This window comes from Phoca vitulina, unplaced genomic scaffold (genome assembly GCF_004348235.1).
Source record: "Phoca vitulina isolate PV1807 unplaced genomic scaffold, GSC_HSeal_1.0 scaffold1, whole genome shotgun sequence".
In the NCBI taxonomy this organism is placed as follows: Eukaryota; Metazoa; Chordata; class Mammalia; order Carnivora; family Phocidae; genus Phoca; species Phoca vitulina.
The window spans coordinates 111,398,752-111,418,846 of NW_022589704.1; the positions used below are offsets into that span (position 1 = coordinate 111,398,752).

General features: G+C 42.6%; 1 protein-coding gene across 3 annotated transcripts in view; it reads right to left on the reverse strand.

Annotated features, from left to right (window-relative positions):
* ARHGEF4 (Rho guanine nucleotide exchange factor 4) overlaps positions 1-20,095 on the reverse strand; it is a 253,022-nt gene that overhangs the window by 134,751 nt on the left and 98,176 nt on the right. For all 3 annotated transcript variants that reach the window (XM_032412865.1, XM_032412855.1, XM_032412851.1), the window contains exon 2: positions 14,738-18,430. In XM_032412865.1, coding sequence (XP_032268756.1) covers positions 14,738-18,430 — 3,693 coding nt within the window. The remainder of the gene's footprint in view (positions 1-14,737; positions 18,431-20,095) is intronic.

The following is a 20,095-nucleotide window of genomic DNA, read 5'->3' on the forward strand; positions in this document are numbered from 1 at the left end:
TCAAAACCACATTGAGATACCACCTTACACCAGTTAGAATGGCAAAAATGGACAGGGAAAGAAACAACAAATGTTGGAGAGGTTGTGGAGAAAGGGGAATCCTCTTACACTGTTGGTGGGAATGCAAGTTGGTATAGCCACTTTGGAAAACAGTGTGGAGGTGCCTCAAAAAATTAAAAATAGAGCTACCCTATGACCCAGCAATTGCACTCCTGGGTATTTACCCCAAAGACACAGATGTAGTGAAAAGAAGGGCCATATGCACCCCAATGTTCATAGCAGCAATGTCCGCAATAGCCAAACTGTGGAAAGAGCCGAGACGCCCTTCAACAGATGAATGGATAAAGTAGATGTGGTCCATATATACAATGGAATATTACTCAGCCATCAGAAGGGATGAATACCCAACTTTTACATCAATATGGATGGGACTGGAGGAGATTATGCTAAGTGAAAGAAGTCAAGCAGAGAAAGTCAATTATCATATGGTTTCACTTATTTGTGGAACATAGGAATAGCATGGAGGACATTAGGAGAAGGAAGGGAAAAATGAAGGGAGGGAAATCGGAGGGAGAGATGAACCATGAGAGACTATGGACTCTGAGAAACAAACAGGGTTTTAGAGGGGAGGGGGGTGGGGGGATGGGTTAGCACGGTGATGGGTATTAAGGAGGGCAGGTATTGCATGGAGCACAGGATGTTATATGAAAACAATGGATTGTGGATCACCACATCAAAAACTAATGATGTATTGTATGGTTACTAACATAACATAATAAAATTAAAAAAAAACAAATGATGTATTGTATGGTGAGTAACATAACATAAGAAAATTAAAAAAAACTAATGCTGTAATGTAAAAAAAAAAGAAATTCAAATATGCTAGGGATACATAAAAATGGAATTCTCAAAAATATTCAAGTAACCCACAGGACTGAGGGAAAAAGAACACAGAAACAATAAACCGGAAACAGAAAAAATAAAAATAAAAAGGCAGACTTAAGCCTTAAGAATTACTTTAAATGTAAACAGTCAATAGTATGTGGTTAAAAGACAGATTAAAAACAGAGAAGGACAAAGTAGATTAAAAACACAACCAAGTATATGCTGGCTGTAAGAAATTCATTTCAAATATAATGATGCAGGTAGGTTGAAATAAAAAGGATGGAAATGTGGCTAGTGAGCACATGTAGAAAGCCAGACCAATCTGCATGCAAGGGATGGAACACAAGCTTGAGTTTTAGCACCACCTTTTGGAAAGCAAAAGGGGGACTGCAAAGCCTTTTACTTTGCAGGATCAGTAGAAGGCATATAAACTTAAGAAACGTGCCAGAAGAGGGTATAAGAAGCATGGAACAGGTATATTAATAAGACTGAGAAATCCTGAGAATCACTAGCAGAGCTGACAGCGGGTATTTCTATCCTGAAAGCAGTAAGTAAATCCTGGAGGAGGTGACTACAACTTTACATGTGAAGATAGCAATGAAAAACTTCAAGGAACATGAAAAATTAAAGGAAAATAACATTCCCAAGGATCACAGTAATATTCCATAATCTACCCCAAAGTTATGGAAGTCTGTAATTTCCCTTGTAAAGATTTAAAATAACTTTTAAGGAAACTCAGTGAGCTACAAGGAAACACAGAAAGACAATTCAAAGATACCAAGAAAAGAGGGGCGCCTGGTGTCTCAGTCAGTTATGTGTCTGACTCTTGGTTTCAGCTCAGGTCATGACCTCAGGGTCATGATCTGAGGGTTGCGAGATGCAGCCCTGTGTTGGGCTTCATGCTGGGCATGGAGCCTACCTAAGATTCTCTCTCTCCCTTTCCCTCTGTCCCCCGCCCCCCCCCCCAGCTGATGTGCTTGCACTCTTTTTTTTTTTTTTTAAAGGATATCAAGAAAGCAATATATGAATAAAATGAGACGTTCACAGGGGTAATTTTTTTTAAAAAAAGAACAAAATAATTCTTTTTTAAAAAAGATTTTATTTATTTATTTGTCAGAGAGAGAGAGCATGAGCAGGGGAAGGGGCAGAGGGAGAAGCAGGCTCCAGGGACTTGATCCTAGGACCCTGGGATCATGACCTGAGCCAAAGGCAGACGCTTAACTGACTGAGCTACCGAGGCAACCCAAGAATGAAATAATTCTCAACAAAGTGGGTATAGAGGGAATGTACCTCAACATAATAAAGGCCATATATGACAAGCCCACAGTTAACATCATATTTAACAGTGAAAAGCTGAAAGCTTTTCCTCTAAGATCAGGAACAAGACAAGGATGTCCACTCTCCCTACTTTTATTCAATATAGTACTGGAAGTCCTAACCAGAGCAATTAGGCAAGAAAAAGAAATGAGGCATCTAAATAGGAAAAGAGGAAGTAAAACCATCAGTATTTGCAGGTGACATCTTACATATACAAAACCCCCAAGACTCACCTAAAAAACTATTAGAACTATTCAGAACTTCAATAAAGTTGAAGGATATAAAATCAACACCTAGAAATCAGTTGCAATGAAACATCTGAATAAGAAATAAAACTATCCCGGGGCGCCTGGGTGGCTCAGTTGTTAAGTGTCTGCCTTTGGCTCAGGTCATGATCCTAGGGTCCTGGGATCCTGTCCGGCATTGGGCTTCCTGCTCCACGGGAAGCCTGCTTCTCCCTCTCTCACTCTCCCTGCTTGTGTTCCCTCTCTTGCTGTGTCTCTCTCTGTCAAAAAAAAAAAAAAAAAACTTAAAAAAAAAAAGAAATAAAACTATCCCATTTACAATAGCATCAAAAACAATAAAATACCTAGGAATAAATCTAACCAAGGAAGTGAAATGTCGGCACAATGAAAACTAGAAGACATTGATGAAAGAAATTAAAGGCGACACAAATAAATGGAAAGATAGTTCCTGTTCATGGATCAGAATAGTTGATATTGCTAAAGTGTCCATACTACCTAAAGCCACCTACAGATTCAATACAATCCCTTTAAAAATTCCAATGGCATTCTTCACAGAAGTAGAAAAAACAATTCTAAAATTTGTATTGAACCACAGAACACCCCAACAGTCTAAACTATCCTGAGAAAGAACAAAGTTGGAGGGATCACACTTCCAATTTCAAATTATACTACAAAGCCATAGTAATAAAAGCAGGATGGTACTGGCACAAAAATAGACACACAGACCAATGGAACAGAATAGAGAGCCCAGAAATAGCCCAACTAATATTTGACAAGGCAGCCAAGAACATCCAGTGGGGAAAGGACAGTCTCTTCAATAAGTGGTGTTGGAAAACTGGAGAGCCACATGCAGAAAAATGAAATTGGACCCCATCTTACACCATGCACAAAATTAACTTGAAATGGATTAAACATGTAAACAGAAGGCCTGATCCAGTAAAACTCCTGGAAGAAAACATAAGGAAGAGGCTCCTCGACATTGATCTCAGCAATGATTTTTCGGATATGACACCAAAAGCACAAGCAATAAAAGCAGAAGTCAATAAGTGAGGCCATAGCAAACTAAAAAGCCTTTGCACAGCAAAAGAAACAACTAAATGAGAAGACAACCTACAAAATGGCAGAGAATATTTACAAACCATATATTGGATAAGGGGTTAATATCCAAAATATATAAAGAACTCCTACAACTCCATAAAAAAAGAACCAAACAATCCGATTAAAAAAATGGGCAGAAGAACTGAAAGAACACATTTTTCAAAGAAGACATACAAGTGGCTAACAAGTAGATGAAATGATGGTCAGGGACATGTAAATCAAAACAACAATGAGATATCACCTGTTAGAATGGCTATCATCAAGAAGATAAGAGATAACAAGTATTGGTGAGGATGTGGAGAAAAGGGAACACTATGCACTGTTAGTGGGAATGTAAATTTGTGCAGCTACTACGAAAATAGTATGGAGGTTCCTTAGAAAATTAAAAATAGAACTACCATATTATCTAGCAGTTCCATTTTGGGGTATATATCCAAAGGAAATGGAAATAGGATATTGAAGAGATATTTGCACTGCCATGTTTATTATAGCATTATTCATAATAGTCAAGATATGGAAACAACGTAGGTGTCTGTCAGTGGATGAATGGATTAAGAAGATGTGGCATACATATAGACAGTGGAATATTATTCAGCCATGGGAAAGAAGGACATCCTGCCATTTGTGACAACATGGATGGAGCTTGAAGGCATTGTGCTAAGTGGGATAAGTTAAACAGAGAAGGACAAATACTGTATGATATCACTCATATGTGGAATCTAAAAAAGCTGAACTCATGGAGTCAGAGAGTAGAATGGTGGTTACCAGGGGCTGGGGAATAGAAGAATTGGGTGATGTGGTTAAAGGGTACAAACTTGTACCTGGTAGATGAATAATCCTGGAGATCTAATGCACAGAATAATGATTATAATAATGACTATAAAAATACCATATTATAAACTTCAAAGATGCTAAGAGATGAGATCTTAAATGTTCTCATCACAAAAAAGAAATGAGAATTACGTGACATGACAGAGATGTTAGCTAAAGGAGGTAATCAAATTGCAATACATAATTCCATCAAATCAATACATTATACACCTTAAGCTTATGTGGTGTTAAGTCAAGTATTATCTCATTAAAAAAAAAAGAACTCTCAATACTCCACTGTAAAAAGTAACAACTCAGAGAATGAGGAAGACATAAAGAGACGTTTCACTGAAGAAGATATATATGCATGGCAAATGCTATAGGCTGAATGTCTGCCCTCCTCCATTCATATGTGGAAATCCTAACTCCCAGAGGAGGTGGGGCCTTTGGAGGTGATTAGTCCAGGAGGGCAGATCCCTCCTGGATGGGATTAGTGCCCTGATAAAAGAGGCCCCAGGGAGTTCCCTTGTTCCCTCCCGCTTGTGACATTAGCATGAGAAGAGGGCCATCTAGGATGTGGGCTCTTACTAGACTCCAAACCGACCAGCACTTTGATCTTGGATTCCCCAGCCTCCAGAACTGCGAGAAATAAGTTTTCTGTTGTTTTTTAAGCTACCCAGTCTGGTATTTTGTTACAGCAGCCTGAGTGGATTAAGACGGCAAATAAGCACATGAAAAATGTTCAACATCACTAGCCCTTAGGGAAATGTAAATCATAATCACAATGAGACATGCTTATTAGTACACGAAAAATGAAAAACATCAAAATTCCAAATGTTGGCAAGGATGCAGAGAACCGGATCTCCCATACATTGATGGTGGAAATGTAAAATGGTATAGCCACTCTGGAAGAATTTGGCACTTTGTTAAAAAACTAAAAATATACTTACCATACAACTTAACAACCACACTAATGGGCATTTCTCCCAGAGGAATGAAAACTGTTATCTACCCAAAAACCTGTTCATGAATGTTTATAGAAGCTTTACTTGCATAGCCCCAAGCTGGACACAACCCAAATGTCCTTCAATAGGTTAATTGGTTAAGGAAAAAAACAGTAAAGACACACCATGAAATAGTATTCAGCAATAAAAATGAACTATGGATACACACAATAGTTTAATAAAAATCAATGGATTTATACTGAGTGAAAAAAGCCATTCACAAAAGGTAATCTTTTTGAAATGACAAAATCATAGAGATGGAGACAGATTCATGGTTGCAGGTAGTCAGGGAAGGGGGGGAGGGTGTGACTGTAAAGGAGTGTAGCATGAGGGTAATGGAATAGTGCATACCAGGCTAATGGTAGTAGTCATGTAAATCTACATGTGTGATAAAATGACATAGAGTCATACACCCATTCTACCAATGCCAGTTGCTGGCTTTGACATTGTTCTATAGTTACATAAGGTGTTACATTTGGGGGGCGCCCGGGTGGCTGAGTCGGTTAAGCATCTGCCTTTGGCTCAGGTCATGAACCCAGGGTCCTGGAATTGAGTCCAGAATCAGGCTTCCTGCTCATCAGGGAGTCTGCTTCTCTCTCTCCCTCTGCCCCTCCCCCTGACTCATGCACATGCGTGCGCGCTCTCTCTCTCTCTGTCTCAAATAAATAAATAAAAAATCTTGAAAAAAGAAGATGTTACATTTGGGGAACTGGATGAAGGAAGAGCACACTGGACCTCTCTATATTATTTTTCAACTTCCTGTGAGTCTATAACTGTTTTAAAATAAAAAGTTTTAAAAAGAGCAAGAAGGAACAAGAAAAAGCAACTTTAATTAAATAAATATGTGCTAACAAAAATTTGAAAATAAAGTTTTAAAACAATAGCAACAATATCACACCAAAACAAGAATTATAAGATTATAATGTTCATTACTGATGGAGATATGGAGAAATATAAAATGCTACTGAAAATATAAAATATTTTAAAAATATTTTATTTATTTATTTGACAGAGAGAGAGAGCGAGCACAAGCAGGGGGAGAGGCAGAGGGAGAGGAAAAGCAGGCTCCCTGCTGAGTAGGGAGCCTGATGTGGAGCACAATCCCAGGACCCTGAGATCATGAACTGAGCCAAAGGCAGATGCTTAACGGACTGAGCCACCCAGGTGCCCCTGGAAATATGAAATATTGTAGCCTTTTTGGAGGAGAATCTGGAATCTATTAAAATATAAAAATGCTTATGATCTTTGGCACTTCCATTCAAGACTCTCTACTAGTCTTCTATAAGGTTATATATAAAGTGGTGTTTACTCAAGGAATATTTGCAGCTTCCAGGAACAGGAAAAGTGTGTAGCTATCTATGGGTAAAAAAAAGAGCAAATTTTGATACCCTCACAGCATGGAATATTATGCAACCATTACTTACAAGTACCTTGGGAATATTTCTATGAATGTTATTAAGGGATAAGTTTAAGATACAGGCAAGTGTGTTTGTGTAGGAGTGTATGCATGTATACATATATGTATTTATGTATGATTATAAGAGTATGGAGAAAATATAGAATGTCATTCACCAGGCTGTAGGTATGGGCTAATGGGCGACCACAATGAAGTGATGCTGAGGTAGGAAGAGGGACAGTGGTAGCATCTATGATTAAAAACAGCAAGAGTGATATTCTGTTTGTATCAAATTATAGGTGTGGCTTTGAGTGTGTTTATATAAAATGAAGAATAAAATAATGGTCACCAAAATATCAGGCTGATTACCATAAAGTGGTAGGATTACAGAGAATTTTTTGTGTTCTCTATATTTTTTTGTATTGTTGGAATTCTTTGTAAGGAGCATGTATTATTCATATAGCTAGAAGAAAGCCATTTTTATTACAAAATAAAATTAGAGAACATTGAAAATATTCAATAGGAGGGCTGGAAATATATTTGAGAAAATCTCTCCTCCCCCCAAAATAAAATGAAGATATAGAGATGAAACACAGAAATGGTAAGAATATTAAAGCTTTGTCAAGGAGTTACAACCTCTAACAGGAGCTCCAGGGGGACAAGGAGAGAAGGAAATTATCAAATTAATAATACATAATTTTTTTTCCCGGTACTGAAGGTTAAGAGACTTCAGATTTAAAGGGTACACTGAATGTTTAGCACAATGAATAAAAAGAAACTCACATCCAGAATTTCACTAAGAAATTCCGTAACACCAGGAATAAAAGAGAGAACCCTAAAAGCTTCTAAAGAAAAACCAAACAAAACAAGCCAAGCCAAGCAGGACCGCCTGGAACAACGTTATCGCCCTTCTCACCAGCGGCGTTTGATATTAGAACACAGTGTTGCGATGCCTTCACTTTTTAGAAGGGTCATTTTAACCTGGAATTCTATACAAAGCCCAACTATCCATCAAGTATGAAAATTAAAAGGGCATTTTTTTTCTAGACATGCAAAAACTAAAAACAATCCCTCCTACATACCTTTTCTTAGGAAGCTAGTGGGGGATGTTCTTGAACACAATAAAGGAATAAAGGAAGACCCAGGATCCAAGAAACAGGAAACCAGAGAAGAAAGCTATGTAGAATTCCTGGGAACAACTAGTCCAAATTACAGCAGGAGGTCAGAGGGTTCTGGAAGGAAGGTCTCTAGGAGAAAGGAGAGACTTGATAGAATGCTGACATGTTTGAATGTTTGGAAAATAGTTTATAAGTGATCTTATAGTCAGATTTAAGGATAGATTTATAGAAAATCACACATATGAAAAATTCAACAATTATTAACTACAGGAAAAAAAAAAAACTAAAAAGTGTCATTGTAGTCTATTGCTTGGATATGCATTCAAGAATATTTTCATATCCATAAGGATATAAACACTTGTTACTGACTTAACTCCATACTGGAAAGATGGTATTAGAAGGATGGGAAAGGAGACGGGATGGAAGGCAAGATGCTGAGTCTTCATGATTATCAAAAACTGGAAGTTAATACATAATATTTTTAAGTCAAAATAGCAGTTTGAAATTACTATTAAAACCTAACTTGGTTGTCTCTGGGCAGGGGAGGAACGAGCCAGATGGCTATCATTTCCAAAGGAAGTCTTCTCACCTCTCACTACTGCTCATGAAGGGGAGGACCAATGGTTACAGCACCTGGACATTTGTCAGAACGCAAACCTCAGGCATCACCCAAACATCTGAATCAGGACCTGCACCTCAACAGAGCCCAGCTCATTTACATGTGCGTTAACGTTTGAAAAGCATTATCTAACTAACATTTGATTTTATAACTATGTGCATGCATAATTTTGATAATTTTAAAAAGTAAAGGGGATAAAAAAGAGGGAGAATAAAACATTTTGAGAAGCTTATCTGCACAGATGTTCAATATAGCCTTATTCATGTTAAAAAGTGGCAAACCACCTAATTGTTCAAAACAGTAGAGAACTGGTTGAGAATTATGATGCATATATACAGCTGAATACCATGCAGCCATTAAATTAATGACATAAATGTTTTCTTCTAATTAAACTTTGAATTTTGATATAATTGTAGATACACACCCAGGAGTAAGAAACAGTATAGAGAAATCCTGTGTACTTTGTACTCAGATTCTCATAATGGTAACATTTTATAGAATGTTACAATATTACAGCCAGGATATTGATACAACCCACAGATCTTATTCAGATTTCCCTTGCAGTTGTGTGTGTGTGTGTGTGTGTGTGTGTGTGTGTTCATTTAGTTCTGTGCAGTTTTATCACTTAATGTAGGTTCAGGAATCTACCACCACAATCAAGATACAGAACAGTGTCAGCACTTCAGGATCCGTTTGTCCTTTTATAACCTCACCCACGGCCCTCCCCACATCCTCTAGCAACGGCCAATCCGTTCTTCATCTTCATGCTTTTTTCATTTTAAGAATGTTATATAAATGGATTCCTACAGTACATAACCTTTTGCTTACTGGCTTTTCTTTTCACTCAGAATAATTCCCTTGAAATCCATCAAAGTTGTTGCGTGTGTCAATAGTTCAATTTTTTAGGGATGTAGCACAGTTTGTTAACCATTTGTTAACCATTCACTTACAGAAGGACATCTAGGTTGTTTCCAGTTTGGGGCTATTATGAATAAAGCTGCTGTGAACATTTATTTGTAGGGTCATGTGTACACTAAGTTTCATTTCCCTGAGATAAATGTGCACAAGGGCAATTGCTGGGTCATATGGTAAACCCAGGTTTGGTTTAATTAGAAACTGCCAGAACCTTTTTTCCCCAGAGTGGCTGTACTGTTTTACATTCCCATCAGAAAGGTTCACAATGTATTCCCTCCCTCTACCCCATTTAGAATCTCTAAATAGAAGCCATACCTTGGATCCTTGCTTTCAAAGTCAGAGAAGACTGTGGGGCAAGGTCAGCAAAACTATCCAGCATTCATTCATAAAGCTGATATTCTACCTAACAGAGGCCTAAGAGATCACCTTGCCCGACCCTTACAAATAAGGAAACAGAGTCCCAGTGAGGTCTTACAGCAAGGTTCAGGGTTAGGAAGTAAGAGAATAGGAATCAAGCATGCACAGGTGTTCGAAACTTCTAGCTTTTCCCCATTTCTCTCATCCATCCATAGTTCTTTCTCATCTTGCTCCCTCTTAATCTTGGTCTTCTTCCTAAACCCCCTTAGCCAAGAGTGCAAGCCCACGTGTGCACAAATTAGATTATAGATAAGATGCAGAGCTTGCTTGCCTGAAATCATAGATTCTTTGCCCCTAAACCTGAACTAAAAAGGGAAGAAATGTCTACATGTAAGTGGCACCTTTCATACCCAAACACTGCCTCCTCTTGTTTTCCATCACACAACATGCTGTGCTGTCTCATGTATGAGGTGACATTGTGGAGGGCTCAATTATATGGCAGTCTGTAGGCAAGGGGAGTCTTCCATGTCACTGAAATGTTGGGCTGGGCCTGAGAGGCCCCCTTTTCTGGCTCCTCATCACCCAAGGCTTGGTTTAACTCCTTAGACTCCAAACCTGCAAGCTAAGGGAGTCCCACCCTCACAGCCCCTAACTCTCTATCCCATTAACCTTTTCAATTTCTTAATTACATTTTTTTTTACATTCTCTTCAGTATCTGAAATAATCTTGTTTGCTCAATTATTTATTTACTCCCACCATGCCCGCCACTCCTTTTTTGAGTACAGAGATCTCTATATAATCTTCCACATTGTATCCATAGCACCTAGAATGTTGCCTGGTGCATAGCGGGCACTCAGTAAGTGTTTATCATATTGAAGAACCAGGTGGGATGATCTGATCAGCTGGACAGCAACACTTCCTGTACAGCTTCCTATATACAGTGATGAGACGCTGAACGGGCACAAGGACGGAAAAACCAACCAAAGGAACACAAAAGCCAGTTTGAGGCATCTCAGAAATCTAAATGTAAAAAAAAAAAAAAAAAAAAAAGACCAGGACATCTTTGTTAAAAGTTATTTAGGGGATTCTATTAATCCCCTGAATTTGGGGTAGAGAAAATGTGGATATACTTGAAAACATTAAAATTAAGAACTTCTGTCCATCAGATACCATTACAGAAGGAAAAAGACAAGCCATGGAGTGGGAAATGATATATGTGTGGCACATTTGATCAACAGTGGGTTATATCCAGAATATACACCATCAGCAAGAAAAAGGCAACCTCACAGACAAATGGGCAAGAGATTAGGTCAGACACGTCCCCAAACAGGATATCCAAATTGCCATATAAGCATATAAGCATAGATGCAGACCACAAGGAGACAACCTCTATCCACCTAGCGGAATGGCTAACATTAACAAGACTGACAATACCAAACAAATGTTAATGATAATATGGAGTAAAAGAAATCTCAAGGAAGGAGTGTAAATTGGCACAATCACTTTGGGAAAATGTTTGACAGTATCTAGTAAAGCTGAAGATCTGCGTCCCCCAGTGAGCCAGCCACCTCACTCCTCTGAATGCACTGGGCAGAAACGCATTTGCATGTGCAGTAGGCACCTAGGCACAAACGATCCGAGCAGCCCTGTTCATGAGAGACGCAACCGGAGAAAGCCCCGATGTCTAGCAATAGCTGACTAATAAACACAGTGTGGTATGCTGATTCAAAGTAATTCTATATAACAATGAAAATGAAAGAAGGTTAGATATGCAGAGTAAGAATGAGTCTTAACAAAATTAGAGCAAAAGAAGGCAGACAATAGAATGGATAGGTTTAAAGGAAATCATAAGGTTTTATTTACATAAAGCTCAAAAACAGGCAAAAATAAACTATGTGGTTTGGTGGTGCAAAGTTAAGTAGTAAAGTTATAATGAAAGGCAAGGAAGTGAATACCATAAAGGTTGCAGTGGTTACTGTCAGAGAGAAGGGAGGGCGCTCTGAGCAGGAAGGGATGGGGCAGGAGGAGTGTGGTGTTTCTTAATGGGTGGAGGTTACTCGGTTTTTGTTTTACAATATATTATCCATCACCATGCTAACCCATCCCCTCTATAACCCTCAGTTTGTTTCTCAGAGTCCATAGTCTCTCATTGTTCGTCTCCCCCTCCAATTCCCCCCCTTCAGTTTTCCCTTCCTTCTCTTAATGTCCTCCATTCTATTCCTTATGTTCCACAAATTAGTGAAACCATATGATAATTGACTTTCTCTGCTTGACTTATTTCACTTAGCATAATCTCCTCCAGTCCCATCCACGTTGATGCAAAAGTTGGGTATTCATCCTTTCTGATGGCTGAGTAATATTCCATTGTATATATGAACCACATCTTCTTTATCTATTCATTTGTTGAAGGGCATCTCAGCTCTTTCCACAGTTTGGCTATTGCGGACATTGCTGCTATGAACACTGGGGTGCATGTGGCCCTTCTTTTCACTACATCTGTGTCTTTGGGGTAAATACCCAGGAGTGCAATTGCTGGGTCATAGGGTAGCTCTATTTTTAATTTTTTGAGGAACCTCCACACTGTTTTCCAAAGTGGCTGTGTTATATGCAAACAATGAATCGTGGAACAGTACATCAAAAACTAATGATGTACTGTATGGTGACTAACAGAACATAATAAAATTAAAAAAAAACAACTAATGATGTACTATATGTTGGCTAATTGAATTTAAATAAAAAAAATTTCTTTCCAAATGATAAGCAAAAAAAAAATGCATAATCTAAAGCTATATTATGTGAAAATTCACTATTACCATTCCAATCATAGTCTATTCTGTTAATCAATTATCTAATATTCAAGATATTTAAAGTGATGCCTTTAGTCCTACACCAAGGATATTTATACCTAATAAAATCACTTGCATTTAAAAAAATATTATCTATACGTATGTGTGTATAGTATGTGCATTATGCTTTTCTGTATGACCTCTGAATTTCTCAACTTAAAAGAGCTGTAAAGAAACAAAGTGCAGGACGCAAAATCATAGAAAATTAAAGCCTCTATAGATGGCATTATCACAAACATGATAAATATATAAAACTTACTTGCAAAAAAGAAGCTGGAAGAAAATCTAACAAAATATTAAGAATGGTTGTCTTAGGGTATGGAATAAAAGAACCCTTGTTCCTTAAATGCACTGTGGAAGGAATAAATGGGAATGCTGACTGAATTCCTTGCTAATTACTCCTCCAATCACTGCCTGCTCTCCCAGGAGCAGCCACAAGAGGGAGCCTTCGTATCTCCAAGTTGAGTTTCTTGCTCTGGGCTTCAGCTAGAGAGCAAACTTTAAGGATTTTCTCCCCTTCCCATTCCTGTGTTCACGCACGTATCTGCTGCTCTCTTGTCTTCCTACATCTTTTTTTTTTTTTTTTAAGATTTTATTTATTTTTTTGAGAGAGAGAGAGAGACAGAGAGAGCACAAGCAGGGTGACGGTCAGAGGGAGAAGCAGACTCTGCACTGAGCAGGGAGCCCAATGCGGGGCTCGATCCCAGGACTCTGGGATTGTGACCTGAGCCGAAGCCAGGCACCCCTTCCTACGTGTTCGGATGTGTAGGCACACGAGGCCTTCCCTTTCCTCGGGTAAGATGTGAAAGACAAAGAGGAACAGGAGGTAATATCTATCCAACGCCCACTTCACGCCCAGCCCTTTCCTGGGCACTTTGCAATCACATCACTGCTTGTTAAGACCCACACAGGCAGTCCAGGTGTTGTACAAGAGAAGAAGCAGATGTGGTGGGCCTCAGGCAAACACCTGGAAGGTGCCTAGGAAAGGGCCAGGCATGAAGCGGGTGACCGATGTTAGTTCCTATCTTCCCCACTAGGGAAGGCCTAGTGTGCGGGCACATCAGAACATGTAGGAAGACAAGAGAGCAGCAAATACATGAACACAGGGAAAATGCATGTGTTCAGAGACCGGAGACCCACAGGAGTACCTGGATGGCTGACACCGGGAGGAGGGAGAGCACAGACCAGCCCAGCACGACTGGCTCCAAACAGATGGCTCACTCAGGGGAGGGGTGCCCCAGGAACCAGGGGACAGTGTGCAGCTGGGCCTGCCCTGACCGGCTCTGCCTGGACACTGACGCTGACCTTGAGGTCCTTTCACACCAGCACAGTGCTGGGCCCAGGGGAGACACGATACCATTTGTCTAAAGAAGCGGAGGGGCGGGGGCACGTAGATCCACCCCACCACACAGGGGTGGATAGGGCATAGGGAGGTTTTCTTTCACAGTCCCAAGGGTATTCTTTCTGGAATTTCAAAGAAGCTACCTCCTTCTGAGGGCAGTGACTCATGAGAAAACCCAAGCTTGTAAACCCTTTCTTGTGCCTGACCCAACACCATGTTACCCTGTTCTGGGTCTTGGCTTTGGGGGAGAGACCATTTTTTTTTACTAGGAAATTCAGAAGCACCAACAACTATCTCGTTATACTGAAATAAGCTCAATGGTATCAAATCTAAAGTAAAAAAAAAAAAAATGAACACATTAAAAATATTAGAAGACAACACGGGGAAATTTCTTTTTTTAAAAAATTTCACAGTGGGGAAGGAGGAAGGCTGACAGGAAAAAGCCTGCATCAACCACCTGATAGAAGAATAGGCAATTGATAGAAAAAGGAATTCAAATAGCTGGATTTATACGAGGAAAAAAAAAAAAAGAAACCCAGAAACACAAAATTATAGTGAAATGCCAATTCCTACTTGTTAGTTTGGTAAATTCCCAGAAGTTGGTCACACACTATGTTGATTAGGGTCGGGGCACTCCAGGAGTGTTAAATGGTACAGTCTCCACGGAAGGCAGATTGGCCTTCCTGCTTCACCTCTCTCCTCACTTGGGAAAATTTCCCATCTGGTTCCCTCCTCCTGCATTTAGAAGTAAATAAACAGGTTGGTGGGAGTCACAGGTAACTCACCTCACTCCCAGGAAGGTCCCTGAGCGAGGGTGTTATGCTCAGGCCATGGTGATGCCAGCCTCTTTTCCCACTCTCTTCCTTCTGGTCATCCTGGTCTAGTGTCTGCAGAGAAAGCAGGAGGCTTGCCCGGGCCTTGGGGGTCTTGGGCCTTTCAGAAGCCTCTGAGCTGTTATCCACATCAATGTAGCTTCCAAGAGAAACCATGGAGATGGCACTGCTCCTGCCAGGGTAGTGGAAATCTGCCCGATGAACACCAGGCCTGGGGCTCCGGGGCTTGGGACTCATGGGTTTGCAGGGCATGCCTTGGCTTCCATATGCCAAGCAACAGGCAGAGCTGGAGGGAAGGGTGCAGCTGATCCCAGCCTGCTGGGCACGAGGGCTGGTGGGTGACATCAGCCAGGACTTTTCAGGAAAGATACCTGAAGTTAGGTACCTACCACTTTCCTGGGGGCTTGTGCATTTGATGGTTGGCTCACTTTTTCTCCTGTTATCTGGAGAGACCAAATTGCTGGGTGACAAAGGTGTGGGGGAATGTGGAGGTGACCAATGATCTCCAAAAACACAGCTTTCCTTGTCTTCTACCTGCTCCTCACAGTGACTGTTGGTCCTTGGTGGAGAAGGTCTGAGGGGATTCAAGGTTTCCTGTCCTGGAACCAGACTTACTAAGGTGGGCCTTTTGGGGCCTTCGGCATCTTTGCTTTTCAGAAATGCACGCCAGGAACTCTGCCGCGGCCTGCTCTTCTCCTTGCGGCCCTTGAGAGAACCTGGAGAACATACATCAGTGTTCTCTTTTTCTAAAACTTTTGACTCAAAAAAATTTGCAAAGGTCTTTTGAGCTAAGGCCAACCTTGCCCTGAGCCTTTTCTCTGGAGTTTTGAGGCTCTTGGCATCACAGCACTCTGAGGACAGTGTTCTGCCACCCAGGTCCCCTGGTGTCTCCACAGCGTCCCCTTCTCTCAGCCCTGCAGCTCCGCCCCCTGCGCCCTGGGGGATGGCCTTCCGAGAGGCGCCTGTGCCCACTGGGTGTGTAGGAGGCGCGTCCCCGCCGACCGCGTTCTGCCAGCAGGCCGCGGGACCCCCACTGTCCGCACGCAGCTCCTCGAGGCCCGAAGAACCCGCCGTCCCGGAAGGGGCGCTGGCTGCCGCGGGGCCGGCGGGCTGCAGATGCCCGGGGCCCTGCGCACCGGCGTCCACTCCTGGGGTCTCGGCAACCGAGGGCCTGCTTTTCCTGAGCGAGGTCACCTTGGGAAACGTGAGGCGCTTCCCAGGCTCCCGTGCAGCCTTGCAGGGGCGGCGGGGCGGGCCGGGCGGTGGGAGAGCTCGGGCGCTGGCAGAGGCCGGGGTGCCAGAGCCCTTCGCCGCCGCCTCCGCTTCCCCTGCTCCTCGGCTCCCCGCGGGGAGAAGGCCATGGGCCTTGCGTGTGTCTTCAGGGCCAGGGCCGGGCTCCCTAGCAGCGTGCTCCGCCGTGTCCGCCGCAGGCGGGTTTGTTTCTGCAGCATCGCCTGTGCTCAGCCTGACCAGGGCGGGCTCCTGGGAACAAGTCTCTTTGCCCAGGGGCCTCTCTTGGGAGGCAGCTTGGGGAAGCAGAACTACCGCAAGTTCTGCGGCTTGGGCACCCTGCCAAGGAGTCCCATCATCACCTCCCAGTCCGCTGGCTGCGGGCAGCTCAGACTCACTGCCACAAGTTTGTGGTTTCCCAGCCGTGGGAGAGTCACAGGGGGTCGCTCCAGCACTGCAGGGAGATGGTGGTCTTTTCTCCAGAAATTCGGACTGTGTTTCTGGAAGGGCACCTGCTTTCCTCCTGGTGGCCTGAAGACCTTTCTGCTCAACAGCTATAATGATGAGTGTACACCTGCCCCTAGAGGTGTCTACTTTGGGCTCTAGCTTCAGGCCCTCAGGAGAGGGCTGCGCACCACCCTCCAGCCCCTGGTCACACTCATCCCCACCGCTGCAATGAGACACCGCGGCTGCTGTGGTTTCCGAAAATTCCTGCAAGGCACTTTTGGTGCAGTTGGGGTCTAGAACCATCACGTCTTCCACTTCCTTTGCACTTGCTTTCAGGGTGGTCTCTGGAGCGACTGAACAATCACTCACTTCGCAGCAACCCATCCAGTCTCTGTTCCTCACCTGTGACCCGCTATTGCTGGAATGATGTGGGAACTTGGCCCTAGCAGGTGGCTTTCTTTTCTCACTGAAAATGTACTTTGATCTGTAATTACTGGTTTGGTTTCCTGCCTCAACAGAAATGTCCTGAAGGTGCTTTTGTCTGTCACTCACATCAGCATCGTTTGGGGTAGGGCCAGTGCCTCGGGGTTCCTCTCGCAGGCTTTCTGGGCTGTGTTCCGACCTGCACTCTGTGAGCACTGGCACTTCCTCTGTGTCAAGGCTCACAGACTCTGCAGTAAGGCATGAAGAGACTGGGCAGGATCTAGAATCCTGTCCCAACTGGTTTTCCAGCCAGAGATATTCACAGGGTGTGTCCTGAAAGGCCCTCTTCCAGCTAGGAGCCCTGGGTTTATACTGGTCCTGCAAGTAAGGGGCCCTCCTTTGGGAAGCAGAAGGCAAAGGAGACAGTTGGGTGGGAACAGAGCGAAGAGAGTTTTGTGTTCTTGGATCTTGTTCTGATTCGGTCCCTTTCCTCAAATGAGTCCCAGATTTCACAAAGTTCTGTCCTGGAGGATTCTTAGGGAACTTTAAGGGAAACACGGCTATGGAATGGGCCCTAGTCAGTGTCCTCACGTGCTGAGAGCAGTGCTCTGGGGATGTCCTGTCCTTGTCATTAATATTTTCTGGGGCACTATGGTGAAGCTTGGCATATGCAAGGCGGCATGTTCCCAAAGGAAGCTGGCAAGGGGCATCAGGGCAGGGCTTGGCGCAGAGCAAGTCTGTGTTCTCTTCGGGGCCTAGAGTATTTCCCTTCTTTGTCCTGGCTCCCAGAGGGGCTGTGTTGTGCAGTGGACCTCTGTAAGGCAGCCCTGGGCCCCTGGCCCTGTTGTGGATATGTGGCCAGCTCTGGCCCAGTTCACAGCACCAGAGAAGAAAGGGCCAGACCACTGGAATGCCCAGACAACTCTCAGACCTGGATTTCTGAAGAGAAAAAATAGACAATCCCCTGAGGTCTTGTGCAGTCACCACCTTTGCTGGCTGGAGACTGTAGCTGCCTGTGGTACCCTGTGAGCAGCCCTCTGTGTGGTGAGGAGACCCTGCCAGCAAAGACTCTAGCTCTAGCCTGGCCACGCCATTGTCCTGGAGGTGTGCTGTCTTCTCTTCTTCAGCAACTGCAGCAAAGGCTTGAAACCCACTTTTGTAAGACTCTTCCCTGAGGTCAAGGGACAAATCTAGGTCCTCCTTTGGGTCAAGCCCAGGGACACCAGTTGAAAGCTGCTTGTGAGGAGGTCTGGTTGCTGGGATGTCAGGGCATCCCCAGTGTCCTTCCCTGTCCACAGAGGTACCACTTAGAGGAAGGCAGATCCCCCCCGTGAGGTCACCAGGCAGAGACTCTATGTCGGGAGCACTTTCAAAGGGGTCGGTTTTTGTATCTGAATGACTTTCGCTCTGGTGGGACAGTGTCTCAAAATCATTGTGGTCTGTTTCCTGGCTCCATCCCTGTTCCTCTGGCTCTGCAGGAAAAGTGGGGAGCTGCTTATCTTCAATCTTGTCTTCACCTGGCAGGTCTGCACCTGGCTCTGGAGTCTGGAAAGGCAAGAAGACAGGAGTCAGAGACAAGGCCTCAGGATATTTGCACACATGTTTACACTGCACCAGCCTTTGTCAGAAGGAGGAAGGTTCAGAAACATCTCATTAGTTCCCCTTGTGCACCTAGGAAAAGAGAGGTAAATAAGAAGAGCTACCTTTTATTAACACAGGAAACAAGCAATGAAGCCAAACTCAAACAGTAGGGAGAAAATGTAGCACATAGTTAAAAGCAACCCTATTAAAAAATCAGAATAGGACAAATGAGCATGTGCAGTTGAAATAAGTATAAATATGTTGTGTGAGTCACGGCGAAAAGCTTATCTCTGCCTAATGTTTTCAGCAGGAAAGAACAAATTAATATATGTTTGCTTTGTGTTGTTTGTTCTTATGTAACTAACTGGATTAAAGTCAACACTCTTACACTTAGAAGTGTTTTCTGAGTTAGGTTTGCTGGAGTAAAAAAAAAAAACAACAAGAGTTATTGGATTTCAAACACATTTTGCAGTATTATAAATGCCCAAGACAGTTTTGAGAATAGGAAGAAAAATACAGAACTGTGCAAGTATTTGCAAATTTCCCTTTTGTCATTACGCATTTCTTTTTTTTTAATTATTTATTTGAGAGAGAGAGAGAACGGGGGGAGGGGCAGAGGGAAAGGGAGAGTCCTAGGCAGACTCCCCACTGAGCACAGAGCCCAACTTGGGGCTCAATCCCACAACCCTGAGATCATGACCTGAGCTGAAATCAACAGTCTGATGCTCAACTGAATGAGCCACCAGGCACCTTGTTGAGATACAAATTTATATGCATCTGTTTAAAGTGGATGATCTATGCATTTTGACAAATGTGGACACCCATGTAAAAATAAATTAAAAAAATAAAAATCTAGAGTATTTCTTTTTCTCAAAAAAAAGCCCCTGCTCCTTCCCAGTCATTCTCCACCTCTCTCCTTCCCCTTACTCCCCAGTGACCTGCTTTCTGACACACAGTCTAGATCTGCCTTTTCTGGAATTTCAAATGACCAGAATATGCAGTATGTACTCTTCAGGGTCTGGCTTCTTTCTTTCAGCATAATATTTTAGAGTTTCATCCATGTATCATGGTTGTAGCATGTATTAGACAATGCCTTGAACATGGTGATAACGCTGCACCCAACTTTCTTTCTTTTTTTTTTAAAAGATTTTATTTATTTATTTGAGAGAGAAAGAGCAAGCACAAGCAGACGGAGAGGGAGAAGCAGACTCCCCGCTGAGCAGGAAGCCCGACACAAGGCTCAATCCCAGGACCCTGGGATCATGACCTGAGCTGAAGGCAGACGCTTAATGACTGAGCCACCCAGGCACCCCTGCACCCAACTTTCAATCACAAACTCCCCAAAGACTCCTTAGATCAGGAGTGGAGTGAGCACTTGGCTCCACTTGTAGCTAAGGCTCCTCCACACAAGTTTTGTACAGAAGCCATTTACTCAACCAGCCCTTGGACTTCTCAGGACTTGTCATAAGAGATTTCCCAAAGTAAATGCTTTTAATTACTCCTTAACTGAGAGGAGAAAAACAAACACCAAAGCATGCACTGTGAAGCTTTTAAGGCACAAGGTAGATTCAGAACATCAGGAATAATGATACTATAGTTTCAAATTGGTTACAAAGCAGGAAGGAGTAG